The sequence below is a fragment of the Lolium rigidum genome, chromosome 4 (genome assembly GCF_022539505.1).
Source record: "Lolium rigidum isolate FL_2022 chromosome 4, APGP_CSIRO_Lrig_0.1, whole genome shotgun sequence".
In the NCBI taxonomy this organism is placed as follows: Eukaryota; Viridiplantae; Streptophyta; class Magnoliopsida; order Poales; family Poaceae; genus Lolium; species Lolium rigidum.
The window spans coordinates 133588406-133608312 of NC_061511.1; the positions used below are offsets into that span (position 1 = coordinate 133588406).

Here is a 19907-nt window from a genome sequence, read left to right on the forward strand (position 1 = left end):
AGTGGGATTCCCACCTTGGGTAGGTTTTCCCACATATGGGAGGTTTTAGTGTTGGGGTCTTATTCGAAGACTTGGACTAGAACTCTTGGTGCTTCCACCTATATAATGAGGAGGAGAGGGAGGGGGCAGCCACTCTTTGGCTCAGCCTTGGCCGCACCCCTTAGAGGGCCGGCGCCCAACCCCCTCTCTCCCCAAACCCTAGCGGTCTCTCTCCTCCACCACATCCCGCACGCTTAAGCGAAGCTCCGCCGGATTTCTCCACCACCACCGACACCACGCCGTCGTGCTCGTCGGATTCAAGAGGAGCTACTACTTCCGCTGCCCGCCGGAACGGGGAGGTGGACGTCGTCTTCATCAACAACCGAACGTGTGACCGAGTACGGAGGTGCTGCCCGTTCGTGGCGCCGGAAGCGATCGTGATCAAGATCTTCTACGCGCTTTTGCAAGCGGCAAGTGAACGTCTACCGCAGCAACAAGAGCCTCATCTTGTAGGCTTTGGAATCTCTTCAAGGGTGAGACTCGATACCCTCTCGTTGCTACCGTCTTCTAGATTGCATCTTGGCTTGGATTGCGTGTTCGCGGTAGGAAATTTTTTGTTTTCTATGCAACGTCATCCTACACGATTCTTGTTAGTCGATCTTTATAGTAAACATTGATATGTCTGTGCTGTTTGTACACCCAATTTTGAGGATGAGATCTCCCATCCTATGGTGGACACTCCCTCTGTCTCATGAAAATTTTCTTAATTTTGATAAAATTTGGATGTACCTAGGTGCTAAATAGTGTCTAGATACATTCAAATTTAGATAAAGTTAAGACAAGTTTCATAGGACTGAGGGAGTAATTTTTTTTTGTGAAGTATCTATCTTATTTTGTTACTTTTGCAGGGTTCTCCATTGGTGCTGATCATGGTGGAGGCTGGTTATATGATCCATTGTTTTTTTTCCTTCCTTTATTCTTTGATGATTTGTATCTGATAGTATTTTCCAACCTCTACTAATTAATGGGTGTTTGTACCTCACTGAATCAATAGGAATCAGCCGGTAAGCACCAAAACTTGGTAATGCACTGAATGGAATTGTATTAGTTGGTGGATGAACTCTTTCTTTTCCCCCCACTTTGAAATCTTAAAATTTTAGAAAACAAATTATTGCACTCACTATATATCCATTGAACTTAGTAACTGAGTAACAAATGTGGTACATGTCTCATGGACAGTCTGTCTACTGCAGCTCTTGTTTCAGTTTGGCATGATACAAAGACTGTCCGAGACATGTATCTGGTTACATTTAGGCTCCTTTTTACATTTAGCAGATGGGATCGAACTTTTTTTTGTTAGTTCCTGGTGCCCATTTTGTAGATTGTTGCAAAATGGAAGCTACATATGTCCTGGTTAGCATGCATCTGGTTAACGAGCGTTTTCTTGTTTTGTGTTGTACGGTTATGAGCTTATTCTCACAGTTTTCTTGTTTTAGCCACGTGTTTAACTGATCTAAATCTTATCATGTCTCTTACACATCTATTCTTCGGAAAAAACAATTAACTATTCTGTTTGTTGTTTCTCGTGATTTTTGGTTGTTGTTATGCCTGGCTTTTGCTGCAACTAGCTCCCTTGAGCTCAGTAATTAGTCTGAAAGAGTATTTATTAGGTGATTGTTTATGTTGAAGCTAAGATTGTAAAGATATATATTTTGATAGCATAATATTTCATGATTGAGTACGGGCATATTTGGAGTACTTGTGTCCTGGTATGATCTAAATCCAAGACATGCCCATTGGCTAATTGCCAAGCATATTTTTGTGAAGTTTTCCATTTAGTATGACAAATTTGACTAAGTGCTTGGATGTGATTTAGAAAGTAGTACTTTTCTTGTGCCATTTTCACATTTAGAGGATACACATTTTCATGGGCGATGTTTTTATTTGTCAACATATACCCTCCCTTCTGACATTAATGGAAGACTGATTTTGTGCATACATATTTTTCATGTTAATATTCTTATAAGAATTCTATGTAGAAGTGAGTAGCCAGCCTTTCCACTAAGATGCATATGTTTGCACATTTATGCTGGAAGAAAGTCAAAGTGTTTGATCGCAGCCATGTTATGAAGCATCTGCCTACTCAACAAAGCAATCAGTTACCTATAGGGGACAAAGAAACAAGGAATAATGATTGTTTTTAGAAGAAATTGTTGTATGCATTGTAGAAAATTGTGACGATAGTTTTGTATATGATACTTAAATAATACTTTCTTATTGAAAGTTGTTAGTGTAAAAAAGATACGATGTATATTTCTTTCTCGCTGCTTCGCAGTCCTTGTTCTGCTTGGGTAATATGCGGGTTGATTGCTTGTGGGGGTTAACATGCTATATAAATTCAGAGCTTTATACTAATCTTGTGGTGAGTTCTTTTTGTAGGTAGCGCTGCAGCTTTGATAGCTCCGGGGACGGCTGGGTCAGTGAGGTAAACTCATCATTAATCATTTTTTGCATCTTCTTCTTATTTTATTTTGTTTCCTTCTCTGTCCCGCTTTTCATCTCCTTGCACCCTAAATTATATATTATGTTCGTAAGAAATCAAATATTTCTATGAGTTGCATTGTTCAACTTTCAATTGTCGTTGCAATGTTTGCCTTTTCTTCTCTGTAGTAAGAAGTTATACCTTTCTGTAGGTCAAAGGAACAAATATGCAGATTTTGCCTCTAGGATGTATCGCGCCGGTGCAATTACTGGGAAGTTCTTGTCGGAATTGCACACGTCCAGGGATATAGGGATCAAGACGTGGCAAAACTAACAGGAGTTGGACTTCATTGTTCTTGACCGTGAGGTACTCCTCAACTTACTGTCTTTTCCCGTTGCATAAACTACCCGTACTTAAATTATCATAAATAATGAACTGTCCTTTCTATGGTAACAAATATGGTGTAGTATATATTTGTTGTACTACTACTTCGTTTAGCGCCGTTCTCTTCTTTGCATCGTCGTAATATCACTACTCGCTCTATCTTTGTAAGCTATATGAATAGCAATTTGGTAGCTATACTACTATTTTTCTACAAAAATAAGAACTTAATCAACTTGGTGCATATGTAGCTTTCAGAGAAAGCCAGCTAGATTAAAGAATGTCTAGATATTGCTAGCACTACTCTGTAACCTGCGATATTATTATTCCGGAACATTCATGTGTGTGTGATACTGTGGTTCAGATCAGCGTTTACATTGTTCTTTCTACGAAGTACTTTAATTTGAAAGCAGCAAAAAAAAATCCCTATTTACCGCTGGTTTGCTCTAATTCCGCAGTTCACATACCTATGAAGAAATTCAAATAGGTAATTATTTTTGAGGTTTATTTTGTCTTCCGGTCATATTATAGCCTATGCCCTAGGGTCTCATGTACCCTTATAATCTATCATTAGTACCACCTCGTCTTTTTAAAATACGTCAAGTTTGAACATGAAAGTCGTGCTATGGAAGTTGGAACCAGAATAATTTAATCAAAATTTCTAGCTTCATCTCTAATTCCACTCTGATGTATGCATTAACCAAATTACTACATTGTTTTATTATGTACTTACCGTTTCATATCTCCTTGGCTACATGGTTCGTTAGTGGTACTGGAGGTCATTGCACCACCATGGTTCTTCTATGAGGTACGGGCATTTAGTAGCATGAGAACTTTGACTAAAACTTTCAACAAATCGATTAGTTTTGTTGATTGTCTTATGCAAGGAAGGCTAACCGGGCGTGAAGTCTCTAGATTGCATGCTAGAGAAGGAGATACATCATGCATGATGATGGGATGCAAAGATAAAAAGGGAAAAAAACAGAACACTTGGAGGGCTAGGAAGAGGGGAAGTTGACGTTGCATTTTTGGAGTATTTTGATTAATCATATAATCTGGAGTATTTTGTTTAGTGTGGAGTATTTGGAAACTATAAATATACTAGCATATATTATGACTGTGGGGGTATGTAGACCTTCATGCTTTGATATTTCAAAAAAAAAAAAAAATCAAATCGCCTTTCTCCACGTCTTGCTTTCCCGTGGCAACGCACGGGCATTTCAACTAGTATATAGGAAGGAGGATAGTTGTGTTGCCAGTTGGTTGTGCCTGCCACGGCAATCCGTTGCCATGTTCAGATGAAACTGCACGGACTTGGCCGGCGATTTGGCGTGCCGTTACATACAGAGTTTATCTCGTTGAATAATGTGTTGTTACATGGGCAAAGATATGATAACAGCTGAGCCGCTAGTCCCGCCCGGTAAGTACGCATTTTTAGGGAGCTCCTGTTTGCCGACCAGGTCGGTATAGGGTTCGCACCGCAGACCTTGTGTGGCTGCGGTGGCTAGCTGGGCCGCGGCCCACTAGAAGGTAATTTTCGTTTTTCTTTTCTTGTTTCCTTTCCTTTTCTTTTTTTGCTGTTTCTTTTTTTTTGATTTTCCATAATCCGAGTATTTTCGAAAAAATTATACTTTTTCACAAACATGAACATTTTTAAAATACGAATATTCTTATAAATATTTTTTAAAAAAATTAGAATAGTTCTCAAATTTGAATGATTTTTAATTTTGAACGATTTTTAAATTTGAACAATTTTCAAGTTTAAATGATTTTTAAGTTTGAACGGTTTTCATTTTTAACGATTTTTGAGTTTGAACGATTATGTTTGAACGATTTTTAAATTTGAACAATTTTAAAGTTTGAACAATTTTCAAATTTGCACATTTTTTAAAAATTTGAAAACTTTTTAAGGTAAATATTTCCAAATCTGATTTTTTTTTAAAGTTAGTTTTTTAGATTTTTTGAACATTTTCATTTTTGAATATTTTCATTTTTGAACATTTTTAAATTTTTAAGAAAGAAAAAAGAAACAGAAAAAAGAAAAAAGAAACCAGAAACCAGAAACCAGAAAAAGAAAATCGCGTAATGAGCCGACTAGGCTGGGCCATACCGCGCGCGGGGATGTGCGCGTGGTAACTGCTGACCTGGTCGGTGTATAGGTTTTCCGCATTTTTATGGTTATCTTTTCGTTTTCAGGATAGCCCGTTAGCCTGTGTCTCTGAGACTTCCCGGCCATTTCTCTTCCGGCCCATACGAGACTACTTCCTCCTATTTCATAGGAAAATTTTCCGAGCACGGCCGCCCACAACCCTGCTCTGTGACTCTCTCCTCGCGGCCGGAGCAGGGAGGCCGGAGAGGCGGAGACCTAAGTCACAGGATACTGCAGCGGCGCCGCCGTCCTACTGACGCCCTACGGCATCATCGGCGTTTGCTCGATGGGCGCCGGCCCTAGCGGTGAGTACACATTCTGTGTGTTCGCTAGATTTACTCATGTGCTACGAGTTCGATTGCTATCCCTGTGTGCCCAAACGACACTACTTCCTCCTATTTCATGGTCTACCTTACTGATGCGAATTGCCTGCACCGACTTAGTCCGTATTGTTGCAGTACCAGTCGGCGTCAGTACTATTGCTAAGCACACTGCTAATTGGTTTGGCAGAATCCATGTTTCTTTAATAGGCTACAGATTCTGTCCACATATCTGGCGTGGCGCTATATGGAGCTAGAGACTGCTATAGGTAAACTATATTTCAGAGATTCCAATGGTACTGGATTCTTCTAGGCGTGGCCGTGCCACCGGTTTAACTTTACATGTAACGTGGTGTCCATTTTCTTAGTTTCCTCAACCCAAACGTTTTGTTCTTTAGCAAGAAATTTCATGTGTACTTGCGTACAGATGGTGTTCCGTTGCCATCACTCACTTTTGCCTGTATCCGTTGGAGATGGAAGTTGCAATACTCCCTAATGTGGATTCTATTGCTACTCACTAGTCACTACTAGATTTTGATATTAGCGATGCCTATTTCAAGTATTCCTTCCGTCCATAAAAAGATGTTAGCAATTTGTCTAAATTACGATGTATATATACACTATAAGGTGTCTAGATATATCTAAATTTAGACAAATTTGCGACATCCTTTTTTCGGACAGAGGTAGTAAAATAGTTGACAAATGACAATTAATTTATTTTACTTAGACTGAAACTCCTTATGAGTTTGTGCTGTTCTACTGGAGAAAACATGCAGCGATCTCTAAAAGTTCTTTAATTTGTCCATTTTGAAGTGCTGGATTGTTCCCAGAGACCTTGCTTTTGGTACACTCTATTTGAATTCACTACTAATGCCATTATCAGATAGCGGCGTTGAAAGTTAGCATTGTCCATGCTTGCTGGCTGATGAGTCTTCTAGATGGCCAGATAACACTAGGGAAGGATACTACAGGATAATCTTCGAGTTAGGGGGCATTGTGCAACTGCATATTTTAGAAGCGGATTAGCAGATTTCTCAACAGATGCAGGTGAGTAGTTTGGGCCCCTGTTTGAACCATGGTAAAAATCCTTCTGGAAATTGGAATACACTGAACTCTTCGTATTTTTGCTTGCCTATTTGGCTTTCTAGTAAAACCCAGACTGTGAAGGCCTTTGTTCCGAAAACAAAAACTGGTGTGCTGCGGAAATAAGACTTAATTTTATGTTATTCTGGTTCTTCTTTAATAGAATATAGAAGATAGCAGATGCTGAAGTTATCTTCATAGTATTCCATCTGGAAGATAACAAAAAGAAAAAGTGAGTCTATCATCCACTACCTGTTCTGAATACCTACTGGAGTTTGAAGTTTTTTTTTTCTGAAGCCAGATTTCTTAGTGTTATAATTGTTTTTTAACAGAGTGTTATAATAGTATTATTTGGTTGTTTTCCACGACAATTCACTGTGATGTTTAGATTATGTAGATAACCTTGATGTGCTGATAGGGTATATGACTTCTGATGCCATGCCAGATAGTTGTCAGGTTGATATCATGAGAGTATACTAACTGATGCAGTGGTGCTGGTACATATACCAGCAGCATTTGAATTCATATTTTATCTCCAATTTCAGCTACCAATTGTTGTATACAAGTAGAGAGGATAGTACAGGCGATTGGCCACTCCAGGTCTCTTTGTTAGACAACGATTTTGTTTTGGACAGGTGTCCAAGGATGTATCTTGTCTTTGTAAAAGTTTCTTTAGTACCTGATATTTGACTTGACGTTGTGTGATTCTCTTCGAAATTTTTGTTTCAAATATCTTGTTTCGCCGCACAAGATCAATGCCTTCACCAACTGGGTAACATACAAATACTGGTTTACTATTTTGATTAACTGTATGGTAATATAGATATAGTAGAACTGCTTGTTTTGCAAAAATAACAAGAACATAAATTTGCCTGAAATAACAGATAGGGCTTACTTAGTGGTTGCTCCATTGCCAAAAGGCGCACACACGCGCCGGTCTGCCCGCCTAGTTATGCGTTATATACACGAGGAGCAGGTGCTCATCACCAGGTCCAAACTAATAACTAGGTGCTTAATGGAGTACTTGATGTTTCTCAGTCGGCGACAATTGAGGAGGAGCGCGTCCCTACAGATGATGATGTTATAGCTTTTGGTGGTATTGCCCCCACATTGGCTTGCTCGAGTGTGCGTTTACAACAAAAGGAAAATGCTGATGATGAGATCATGGGCAAGGCTATGAAGATAGCTCAGCAACGCCTTGATCCATTGGAGACAGGTAAACACCAGTCACCCAATCTCTCGTTTATTGCTAAGGATAATTTGGAAATATTAGGATTAGCTTCACGTTTAGGGGTTTCGTTGGGAAAGGATGAGCAAGAAGCTTTAGCTACGGTGACAAATATTAAAAAACTTGAAGAAATCCGAAATGTTGTTTACTTACAGAAAAGTATTGATTATGTCTTAGAGAGAGATGATGGTCCCTCAAATCTAGTTATGTCAAATGTATCAGCTCTTTGTGAAGATCTTGTTGATGTGGAAAAGGAGAATAGTGATATTGAGGATCTTATAGGGGATCCTCTACCACCTATAAAATAAAAAAAAACAAGACAAAGAAAAGTTTATAATCCTGCCAATATCTGTAGAAGCAATAGGAAGAGAATTACGAAAATTTATTAGAGATGCAGAATTTAAAAGATATGATTTGGAATGGAGGGGGTTTTGGGGATACGGCCAAACACTTATTTGTCAAATAATCTATTAGAGAATACACACTGGACTTCATTGCCTTGTTGGAGACAGGGAGATCAAATTTTGCAACACCCTTTTTAAATCAATTGGCCGGCCCTTTTAGTTTTTCATGGTTCTGCCTTCCACCTCAAGGGAGGTCTGGAGGTATGTTAGTGGGAGTTAACTCAGATACGCTTGATGTCCTGAAAGTTACCACTGGGGTCTTTTCGGTACGGATGCACATGAGATGCAAGAGAGATGGTTTTGAGTGGCATTTTGTGCCAGTCTATGGGGCTGCCCAGGACGCGCACAAACCAGATTTTTTAGCCGAGTTAGTAAGAATGTGTGAGCATCAAGATCTCCCTATGATGGTAGGTGGTGATTTTAACATTATTAGAAAAAAGGAAGAAAAGAATAAGGATAATTTCAATGCAAGATGGTCTTTTATTTTTAATACAATAATCCAAACACTCAACTTAAGGAAAATTCCCTTTCGGGGAGACAATATACATGGGCTAGTAGACGAGATAATCGCACGTATGAAAAGTTGGATAGAATTTTGGCTACGGTGGATTGGGAACAAAAAATTCCATTAGTGTCTGTGAGAGCCTTATCAAGGACAGGTTCTGGTTCTGACTATACACCTCTCCTTATTGATTCGGGCATTAAATCACATAATAGAAACCACCCAAGATTCTCTTTTGAATTATTTTGGTTCAGACAAGAGGGTTTCTATGAAATGGTAGAGAAAGAATGGAAGCGATGGCAAAATAAGATTCGACATTTAAGAAGATTTCTGAAAGGATGGGCTAAAAATATGAGTGGCAATTACAAAAAAGAAAAAGAGAGAGTAATAGCGATTATTGATGAATTAGATATAAAAGCAGAGAATATACCTCTGAATCAGGCTGAAAGGCTATCTCTAAAAGAAGCTAATGAGAAAATATCTAAGTTGAGGAGGGATGAAGAGGCCAAATGGGCTCAACGAGCTAAAGTAAAAAATATTCAAGAAGGGGGGAGTAATACTAGATACTTTCATTTGGTTGCTAATGGGAAAAAAAGGAAGAAATTTTTTTACCAACTTGAGCAAGAGGAAGGGGCAATTACTGGTGATGAAAATCTAAGATGTATATATTGGAATTTTATAAAAAAATATTTGGTGATCCGATTCAATCTAATGTTCATATGAATGTGAAAATCAAGATATTCCGCAGTTATCAATTGAGGAAAATAATCTTCTTACTTTTCCTTTCACTGAGAAGGAGGTGCATGAAGATATTTTTCAAATGGAGCATAACAAGGCCCCTGGCCCCGATGGGTTTCCAGCAGAATTTTAACAAAAAATTTGGGAAGTAATTAAGAAAGATCTAATGGCGCTTTTTAGTGAGTTACATACTGGGAATTTGTCCCTATATAAACTAAACTATGACATCATTACTTTACTACCCAAAAAAGATAATGCGGTCCAAATCCAGCAGTATAGGCCGATTTGTTTGTTAAATGTGAGTTTTAAAGTGTTTACTAAAGTGGGGACTAATAGAGTCACGGAGATTGCTTCTAAGGTGATTAAACCCACTCAAACGGCTTTTATGCCTGGTAGACATATTCTGGAAGGGGTGGTGATTTTGCATGAGACTATTCATGAGATTCATTCAAAGAAAATGGATGGGGTTCTTTTTAAGATTGATTTCGAAAAGGCTTATGATAAGGTTAAATGGTCATTTCTTCAACAAACATTGAGAATGAAAGGTTTGGCGCCTGAATGGTGTCGTTTCATTAAAGATTTTTTCCAAGACGGAAGCGTTGCGGTCAAGTTAAATGACGATATCAGACACTACTTTTAAACTAGAAAGGGGTTGAGACAGGGTGATCCTCTTTCACCCATTCTCTTTAACATCGTTGTCGACATGTTAGCTATTTTGATTGAGCGGGCTAAGGCGGATGGCCAAGTTGGAGGTTTAATCCCTCATCTTGTAGAGGGGGGTCTTTCCATTTTACAATATGCGGATGATACGATATTGTTTATGGAACACGATATACAAAAGGCATTGAATATGAAATTAATATTATGCATCTTTGCACAGTTGTCAGGTTTGAAAATTAATTTTCATAAGAGCGAATTATTTTGTTTCGGAAAAGCAAAGGAAGAGAAACAACAATATAAACAGATTTTTGGTTGTGAAGTGGGATCCTTGCCGTTTCGATATCTTGGAGTTCCTATTCATTACAAAACACTTAGAAATTCAGATTGGTATCCGGTAGAAACTCGATTTGAAGGCAAATTGAGATGCTGGAAAGGCAAACTATTATCTTATGGGGATAGACTTGTCTTGATCAATTCTGTTTTGACAAGTTTGCCAATGTTTATGTTATCTTTCTTGCAAATTCCGAAAGGAGTTCCGAAGAGACTTGATTTCTATAGATCGAGATTTTTTTGGCAAGGAGATGAAGAAAAAGGGAAATATCGACTAACTAGGTGGAATATAATATGTAGGCCAAAATATCAAGGAGGTCTCGGTATTAAGGTGCTCAATTTAAAAAATAAAAGCATCCTTAGTAAATGGATTTTTAAATTGTTGAATGAGGAAGGGGTATGTCAGGAGTTATTACATAATAAGTAGCTCTCACAAAAAACATTATCTCAAGTTCAAGCCAAACCATCTGATTCACCTTTTTGGAAGGGACTTATGCATGTGAAGGATGCTTTCTTTGCACGAGGCCATTTTAAGGTGGGTGATGGTTCCAATACTAGATTTTGGGAAGATGTTTGGTTGGGTGATAGGACTTTAGCGCAGCAATATCTATCTTTATATCATATTGTGCAACATAAGAACGTGCTGGTAGCGGATACACTAGCTCAGGTGCCTCTAAACATACAATTTAGGTGATCATTGACTGGAAATAAGTGGACATCATGGTTGCATTTATGTAGAAGACTCATGAATGTTAATCTTAATGATGAGTCTGATAAGTTTATTTGGAATCTTACAACATCAGGATTATTTACGGTGAAATCTATGTATGAAGATTTGATGAATGGTCATACGCCTTTCTTGCGGAAGTACCTATGGAAATTAAAAATTCCCCTCAAAATAAAGATTTTTATATGGTTTCTTAATAACAAAATGTTATTAACTAAGTGTTGTTTTTGTGGTGCACAAGAATCAGTTGAACACCTCTTCCTAGCTTGCCCTTTTGCAAAACTAGTGTGGCGCATGGTATATTTCGTCTTTAATCTCCCACCCCCGACTAATATTACCAATTTATTTGGCAATTGGTTGAATTGTGTTGACAAAAAAGCAAAAGAACGTATACGCATTGGTGTATCGGCCTTGTGCTGGTCAATATGGAGATGTAGAAATAATATTGTGTTTAACAAATCAAATTCTTCTAATATTTTGCAGTTAATTCATATGGTTGTGCACTGAGTGCAACAATGAGCGTTACTACTCCCCCAAGACCAGTGAGTGTTTATGGATACTGGATGCACCCATCTCCAGACGGTCGCTCAGGATATCTTGTCCCAGGCTGGTTGGTGTCACACTAGTGGACTACATGATGCTTAGTTGGCTTAGTTTCCAAGAGTTGATGTTTCGATGGATGATTTATGTTTCAACCATGAGTGATCCATGATTTTGTATTAAATATTTTTACTGGATGTTGAGGTTTTAATAAAGGCCGTGTGCATCATCACGATGCAGAGGCTGGGGTCATATCCCCTTTTTGAAAAAAAAAGGTGCTCATCACTGAGAGTAACATTAGACACATAATACTGGTGCTTTATTTTAAAGTATAATTTAATGGGAATACAATAACACCCATAGTTTTGGAAATTACAAATACATAATTTTGCTTGAAATAGCAAATACAGCCAAGAGTAGCGGCACACACACACAAACCCACACGCACACAAAACAAGTGTGGGGCAGCTGCTCCATCACCGAAAGTAGCATCACACACACAAACACACACTATATGCTTTATATAAGTGACGAGCACACATTTTTCCTGTAAACCTCCAAGTGTAGAGTAGCACGACATGCCATGATGCGCTCACACATCAGACCAAGTGATCTTGAATTCTCCGATGTTCTCGTTGAGCCCCAGCGCCTTCCACACCGCCGGTGACCCGTCCACGATGTTGTTCCGGCATGGCGGCTCGAAGTTGTGTTCCTTGTCACAGCCATGCGCTGAGTCACACTCGTCCACAACCTTGGCCAAGACGGACCTCCTATTACCGCTGATGCGGATCATCTTGTTGCACCGGCGTGTGCCGTCGAGGCGCAACCACCCAGTAGACAGCGCCACCACCCGCTCGCTGTCCTTGTGGAAGTGGTCGTCACAGTAGGACGGACCACCACCATCGCCCCCGCGGGCGAAGCTGTTCAGTGTCAAGGTTGCTGCTGTCTTGGAGGACACCGGGGGGGAGCACCTGAACTGCGGGTAGTGGTGACCAGCAATGCAGCAATCAGAGCCGTTCTCCTTGTTGCACTTGCCAGCCCTGCCATAGAGGAAGCCACTGATATGGCAGCGGCCACCAATGCGCTTGTGCCTGTGCTTGTTGACCGTGGACGCTGCGACGCCATGGATATGAAGAGAGATTACCTGCAAGAGAGCAAGCACGGCTACTAGTTTCGTGTTAGCCATGCTTAGGTTGGCTATTCGTCACCTTACGCCTGTGCGCCCTTTGATTGAACTGTTGCTGGATTCTTAAGTGTGTATGTGTTGGGTACTTTTTATAGAGCTCAGAAATCAGAAATTGCTATGCAATTTCACGGTGACAAGTTCTTGCTGAGTGGCTGCACATATTTGGCATGGCATGAGGTATCATATAGAGCTCCGGGAAAAAACAATTCAGCGATTCCTAAGCCACTGCGTGTTTTTGTCACTGAACTATACCACTGGTTTAATTGGGCACGTAACATACTGTCTCTTTTCCTGGTTTGTCAATTCCAAGGTTAGTTTCTGAGCAAGGAAGTTGATGTGTACTTGTTCCATCATCATCATCACCACATTTTTTCCTGTAAATGTTAAAATTGAAATAATGAGAATCATAATATTAATCAGTATTAGCATTGTTATTAATATTACTATTTCGATAGAATTATAGTTGAATAATTATGAGTAACTCAATTTACTATTGAAACTAGCATCTTATGGTTTTTGTAAATTTGTGTTGTTCTACAGTTGTACTGTAAAAAAGTAGAGACTTCTGATGGAATTGAAAAGGCTGAACTTTTAACAGAGGCTAATAGATGAAAAATAAATAAATGGAAAACTGAATGCATGACAAAGGAAAATATTTTGGCCATAAAAATGGAAAAATGATTCGATTATCCTACTGTTTGAGATTTCCTGGTGCACGTTTGTTTATACAAGAATCGACCTGATTATTTTGTTCTCCTCCCAGCTCTCAGTTCCCTTTAACATATCTTTCTGTTGTTCCACATAATATCTTTGCGCTGTTGTAGATTGAAGCCTTTTGAGTTACGGAGTATATCTTCATCTATAATACCGCAATATTTTCCTTCATTAGTAAGAGACCTGCTTTCAACTTTTAAGACATATATTTCCAGTGCCAAATACATAGAAGCTGGAGTAGGCAAAGGAGCATCACATGCATTGATCATTAACTTATTTAATTGTTGCAGTCTATGACCATTTATGAGTGCTTGTGTATTGTCTCGAGATGTCTTGCTATTTACATCCTGTGTAGAGTAACTAATTCCATTTTAAGATAAAGTCATTGGAAATTTGCAGTCCATGCACTGCAAAGTAGTCCAGTAGATTCTCTGGTGAATGTACTTCCCAAAATAAGGGAGACACGGTATCTGTGTAATCTCTCTTTTCCGAGCACGTATTAGAAGTAGCTATCAGTTATTCAGAGCATATTATATATTAAAGCGACATCATATTTACAAGAACAATGTATCTTCCTGTCATAACTCTGTACCAACTGCAGTTGTATGCCTGCTATGCAATTATCGTGTTTAATCCTGTGACCATGTGATATCCTCCATACCGACATTCTGGTCGAGCCCCAGGGCATTCCACACTGCAGGCGAGGCGTCAACGATGTTGTTAGCGCATGGCGGCTCGTAGTTATGCTCGTCATCACAGCCATACACGGAGTCACACTCGTCCACCACCTTAGCATACACAGACTTGCCATTGGCGGTGATTTTGATGCGGTGGCCACAGCGTGCCATGTTCTCAAACCAGCCGGTGGAGAGCGCAACAACCAGCTCCTTGTCGCTGTGGTAGGAGTTGTCACACTCTGATGGACCACCACCATCCTTGCCCTTCTCGAAGCTGTTGAGCGTTAGGACGGCCTTGGTGGTCGCGGTGACTGGCGGCGAGCAGTGGTACTGTGGGTACCTCTTACCGTCCTCACAGCAGTCCGGATCATTGCTCCTCTCGCAGTTGCCGGACTTGCCAGGGAGATAGCCACTGGCGCGGCAGACGCCAAGACTGGGGCGAAGGGAGGAGGCAATGTGGGACGTGGAGAGCACGACCAGGAGGAAGACGACCATGGTGGCTAGAGCTCTGATGGTGGCCATTTTAGCTTCTCTTCTCCCTCTGCCACTGACTCCTGATGTGTTTGGCTTTGTTGCTTGACTGCCTTTGCAGTTGCTGTGTGTGTGCATCCGCTTATGTAGTTGCGTTGCTGCTAGGTATGATAAGTTGTTTTCTACGGCCATTCGTTGGTGTGTTCAAATTAACTAATGAATTCTGGACGTGTTAACGTACCGTACGGTCTCAAATGTGCCTCTGGTTGCTGTTCCAAATGGTTATCCTTTTAATTAACAAGTCTGGCGGGCCAAATACATTTATTTGTTGTGGCCTGTCTAATTTTCTATCAACTGGACTGCAGCGTAGATCAACTGCTACTCTGCTACATAAACATTCATATATTGTTTCCAGTTTCAGTTATTGATTTCTGAATACCGATGCTGTACAAAGTCTTTAATCTCAGACACATAAATGCACTTTACACACATAATCTCCCAATAAATATATAGTACCATTTCGTAGAAGAATTTCTGATTGCTATATATATTCAACATCTTACCAGAATTAGAAGGTTGACCCACGTATTTGCACGGCTAGATTTATTTCGTATCTCTGTAATAAATCCTTTGCTGCTGGAGAATGAAGGGAATAGAAAAGAAGTGTGAGGCGAAAATGAAATGCAAGTAAAACAAAGGGGGAGAAGAAACAACTGGTTGGAGCAAAAAGAGAATTTTCACCAATTGAGATTGATAGGAAGGAGATAGCAGCTACTTTTGTTGTTTGCTTGTTTCTTGTTATTGGCCCTTGTAAGTTGTAAGCTGTTTTTTCTCAGCACCTTGCCCGTTCGGCGATTAGGCGTTTAGGACTCCTGGATGTCTAGAATATCCTGAGATGATCTTTGTGTCAGAAACAAATTAGAGGCTCAGGTTGACCCAAATTCTAGCCTGAGGTTGAGGTGGAAAAGGAGTTGTGGTGCTCTTGGGAAAAGGTTTAAGTGAGGATCTTCGCAACTATCTTAAGTACCACATTGACCTAGAGATCATGGAGACCGATGGTTTCAATTGGAGGTTTACCAGCCATTACGGTGAGCCGAGGAAAAATAAGAGGTTTTTAACATGGAAGTTGTTGATTTTTTTTTGCATCACTGGAAATCTTTGTCTTGGTCCGTGGTAGGGATTTCAGTGAGTTCTTTTTGGGCACGAGAAGGTGGGAGGAAGAGCAAAAAAAGCATACATGACAACTTCAAGGAGGCTTTGGACAACTGTGAGATGTACATGATTTGTAGCTTGAGGGGGCTCTTTTCACATGGATAAACAATTATCACACGTGGGGAGATTAGATCGATTGGAGGACCAACTAAGTACATTTTGGAAGTAGAGATCTCGTGCAGAGTGGTTATAGAAGGGCCACAAGAACGGTCTATTTTTCACTCAAAGGTGCATAGGAGAGAGGGGAATAAATAGCATTGACATGGTAAAAAGAGTGGAAGATGGGTGGTGAAGAAGGGGAGCAAGAAGAGTCTTATTGCTAACTGTTTTTTCTGTCGGGTGTGACTATTTCTCAATCGACTGAGAACTAACTTCGTTCTCAATCAGATGATGCCATCAAATCTCAGTTGCAAGTCATGTTGCAACTCATGACTAACCCGAATCACGATGCAAAATCAAATGGCGTAAGATTTGACTAAGCACGAAACTAGTTCCTAGCTAGCTGAGAACTAGCAAATCCCTTTTCTGTCTCATGATAATCTCACACATGTAATCATTCTCCATGTTGTGTACAAGAGGGATTACTAGTAAAATGAATGAACTCCTGATGGAGGACTTTACAAGTGAAGGCTAAAAGGAGCTCTAGATGATATGTTGGAGGTATGAAAGCACTATACATTGATGGCATGTGTGCCTTATTCTATAAGTTGTTCTAGACTCCTGGAAGTCAAGAGGCATAGGATTAGGAAGTCCTCCATTTCTTTATTAGGGGCGATATGCCCGGAGGGGTGGAATGACAAAGTGGCGACCTTGATCACAAAATTGAAGAGTAACGATACAATTAAAGATACCATGCCCATCAGCTTATGCCCAGTCAACTGGGTTCAAAGATTCTATCAAAGATCATCTCCCAATCCTAAATTGCCTATATGCGGGAGGAATGATCACCCATAAGTACTCATTTTTTATGAAGCTATACACCATACCAGAATAATAAGAAAGGGAGAGGAGAATCAACCTGAGGTTGGGCGGTTAGGAGGGTGATTGTATCCATCCCATCAAAATTCAAACTCCAGGTTTGATATTTGTGTGTCTCATCAAGGCAGAATATTTATCCAGTGGAAGGTGACGTTTCCGTCGACAGCGAGACGCCTGTGGTGACTTCGTCAATTTCAAGATCCAATCCGCTAGCTCAGTCTTCGAGAGGTGCTCATTGAGATAGGGTGTGCGTTTATAGGGATGAGTGTATACACGTGTATGTGAGCATCTGCGTTTGTACTGTGTTTCTAAAATAAAGGGAGATAACTATGTCATAATTAAGTTACTACCTTCCTTCCTATGAGTACGGCACACACAAATTTTAAGATGACCTTTAGCCGAAAGAATTAAGAAATAATATCTTGATTACATAGAAAACATTTCATATTGTCTTTTTGACAAAGAACACTTTATATTTATTACTACCTCTGTCCATAAATAGATGCCAAAAGTTTGTTTAAATTTAAATGTATCTAGCCATGATTTAGTGTATAGATACATCCGAATTTGGAAATCTTTGGCATCTATTTATGGACGGAGGGAGTACTCAAAAGGACCGTGGTTGTGTGCTTTGAGTAGGCAGCAGCGAGTTGGAGTGGAGAGAACCGATGGTTAGGAGTTAGGAAAACAATGGCAGACTTAGGATAATAGTGACACTTCCAACCCACGAGAGTTCAAATTTTAGGTTTATCGATTTTCTGTATTATAAAAAAGAATTTTTTTATCGGATGATGTGATGTTCTTGTCGACAGCGAGACGTGTGTGATAACTTCATCGATTTCAAGAACCATTAGATTAGATCTTAGTCTTTCGGAGATGCTCACAAAAATAGGGTGTAGATACATGTATTTATACTTTTATAGAGATGTATATATAGAGAGATATGTATATGTACTATTTATGCGTTGCACCATGTTTCGAAAATAAAAGTCGAGTTGGAAAGGTGTCTCAGATCATCGACCAAACAGGGTCCAGGTTCTGTCTCAGGCTTCACTCCGGTGAGGCAAATCTCTCAGATCATCAACTAAACAGCCCCTACCATTCTTTCTGGTGTTCCCCGATGCCCATGTCGCGCTGCCTTCTCCGCCGTCACTTCACGGCCGCCGCCGCAGTGGCGGCGCCGTTTCCCACGAGGCGCGTTCACCGGGTGTTCGACAAGACCGCGCACAGCAACCGTATCCACTATCGAGGAACTTGCCCGACTCGGCCGCCTGAGGGAAACCAGGGAGGTGTTCGACGCCATGCCACACCGCGGCATCTTCGCCTGGAACACCATGATTTCCGTGTACTGCGCCAGCGGAATGCTCGAGGACGCGAGGGTGTTTGAAAACGTGCGCACGGGCACCATCCTGCTGTCAGGCCACGCCCGCGTCGGTCGCGTGCTCGACGCTCGCAGGGTGTTTGATGGAATGCTCGAGCGGAACACCGGTGACTTGGAACGCCATGGCATGCTGCTATGTACGGAATGGGGATATCACCATGGCATGCATGCTGTTCGGCTCGATGCCGAGCAGGGATGTCGCGTCATGGAACTGTATGCTCACTGGTTGCTGCCGCAGCCGGCAGATGGTGGATGCATGGCGTCTGTTTGAACATATGCCAGAGCCCAACTTGACTTCTTGGACGGTTATGATTACTGGGTATGCTATGACTGAGCAGCATCGCAAGGCTTGGGACATCTTCCGCGTGATGCACTATTAAGGCGTGTTACCAGACCAATCAAACTTTGCGTCCGTGCTGGCGTGCTTTTAGCTTTGACGGGTCTTCAGGATCTTTCTGTTGTAGAGGGCTTCCGCCCTCTTGCCCTTAAGACTCATTTTGGGAGTGATCTGGTCATTGGGACATCGATGTTAAATGCATATAGTACTAGGGATGCAGGTGCACTTGACATTGCATTTAAATTCTTTGACGGTATGCCAGAGAGGAATGAGTACACATGGTCAACCATGATAGCTGCACTGTCTCATGGTGGTCGAATTGATGCTGCTATTGCCGTCTATGACAGAGACCCTGTAAAATCTATTCCATGTCAAACCGCATTGCTCACAGGCTTAGCTCGATGTGGCAGGATTACTGATGCAAGGGTTTTATTTGAGCAATTTCCAGATCCTGGTGTTGTGTCCTGGAATGCCATGATTACTGGCTATATGCAGAATGGAATGGTTGACGAGGCAAAGGAGCTTGTTCGACAGGATGCCTTTTAGGAACACAATATCCTGGGCTGGAATAATTGCAGGATATGCACAGAATGGAAGGAGCGAAGAAGCTTTGGATTTACTCCAAGCGCTCCATAAGAATGGGATGCTACCTAGCTTATCTAGTTTGACTAGTAGCTTCTTCGCTTGTTCAAATATTGGAGCTCCTGAGACAGGTAGACAGGTGCATTCACTTGCTGTTAAGGCCAGCTGCCAGTTCAATAGCTATGTATGTAATGCTCTCATTACTATGTATGCTAGGCGCAGAAACTTGGAGTATGTGAGACAAGTCTTTAATGGAATGAGAGTGAAAGACACCGTGTCATGGAACTCCTTTATTTCGGCACTTGTACACAATAATAGGATGGACTATGCAAGACATATATTTGACAACATGCTCAGTCTGGATGTTGTCTCTTGGACCACGATAATATCTGCATATGCACAGGCTGAACGGAGAAATGAAGCAGTGGAGTTTTTCAAAACAACGTTACATGAGCAAAATATTTACTATACTTCTCAGTGCTTGTGGAAGTGTTGGTGCTTCTAAGCTTGGGCAACAATTCCACACAGTAGCTATTAAGTATGGAATGGATTCAGAACTTATAGTGACTAATGCTCTCATGTCATTGTATTTCAAGTGTGGTTCTGCAGATTCTCATAAGGTTTTCAATGGAGGAACGGGACATATTTTCGTGGAATACTTCTATTACAGGTTGTGCACAGCATGGCCTTGGAAGGCAAAGCCATCAATATGTATAAGCATATGGAATCCGCAGGGGTGTTGCCAAGTGAGGTCACTTTTGTGGGGCTTCTGAATGCATGCAGCCATGCTGGTTTGGTAGATGAAGGTTGGCAATTTTTCAAGTCAATGAGCAGGGATTACAGACT

General features: G+C 40.7%; 1 protein-coding gene across 1 annotated transcript; it reads right to left on the reverse strand.

Annotated features, from left to right (window-relative positions):
• Positions 1-12115: 12115 nt before the first annotated feature.
• LOC124647526 lies at positions 12116-14622 on the reverse strand. The gene is made up of 2 exons (XM_047187454.1): positions 14057-14622; positions 12116-12593 (listed from the first exon to the last, which is right to left on the reverse strand). Exons 1-2 carry the CDS (start codon positions 14620-14622, stop codon positions 12116-12118), a joined length of 1044 nt encoding a protein of 347 aa, XP_047043410.1.
• Positions 14623-19907: the final 5285 nt, after the last annotated feature.

What these genes read in the sequence shown, in the direction of transcription:
- LOC124647526 (XM_047187454.1), bottom strand. Translation starts at nt 14,622, where the DNA reads ATGGCCACCATCAGAGCTCTAGCCACCATGGTCGTCTTCCTCCTGGTC. An exon ending in GATATCACATGGTCACAGGA is followed by an intron (nt 12,594 to 14,056) that starts TTAAACACGATA and finishes CATTGGTGGCCG; the next exon opens with CTGCCATATCAGTGGCTTCC.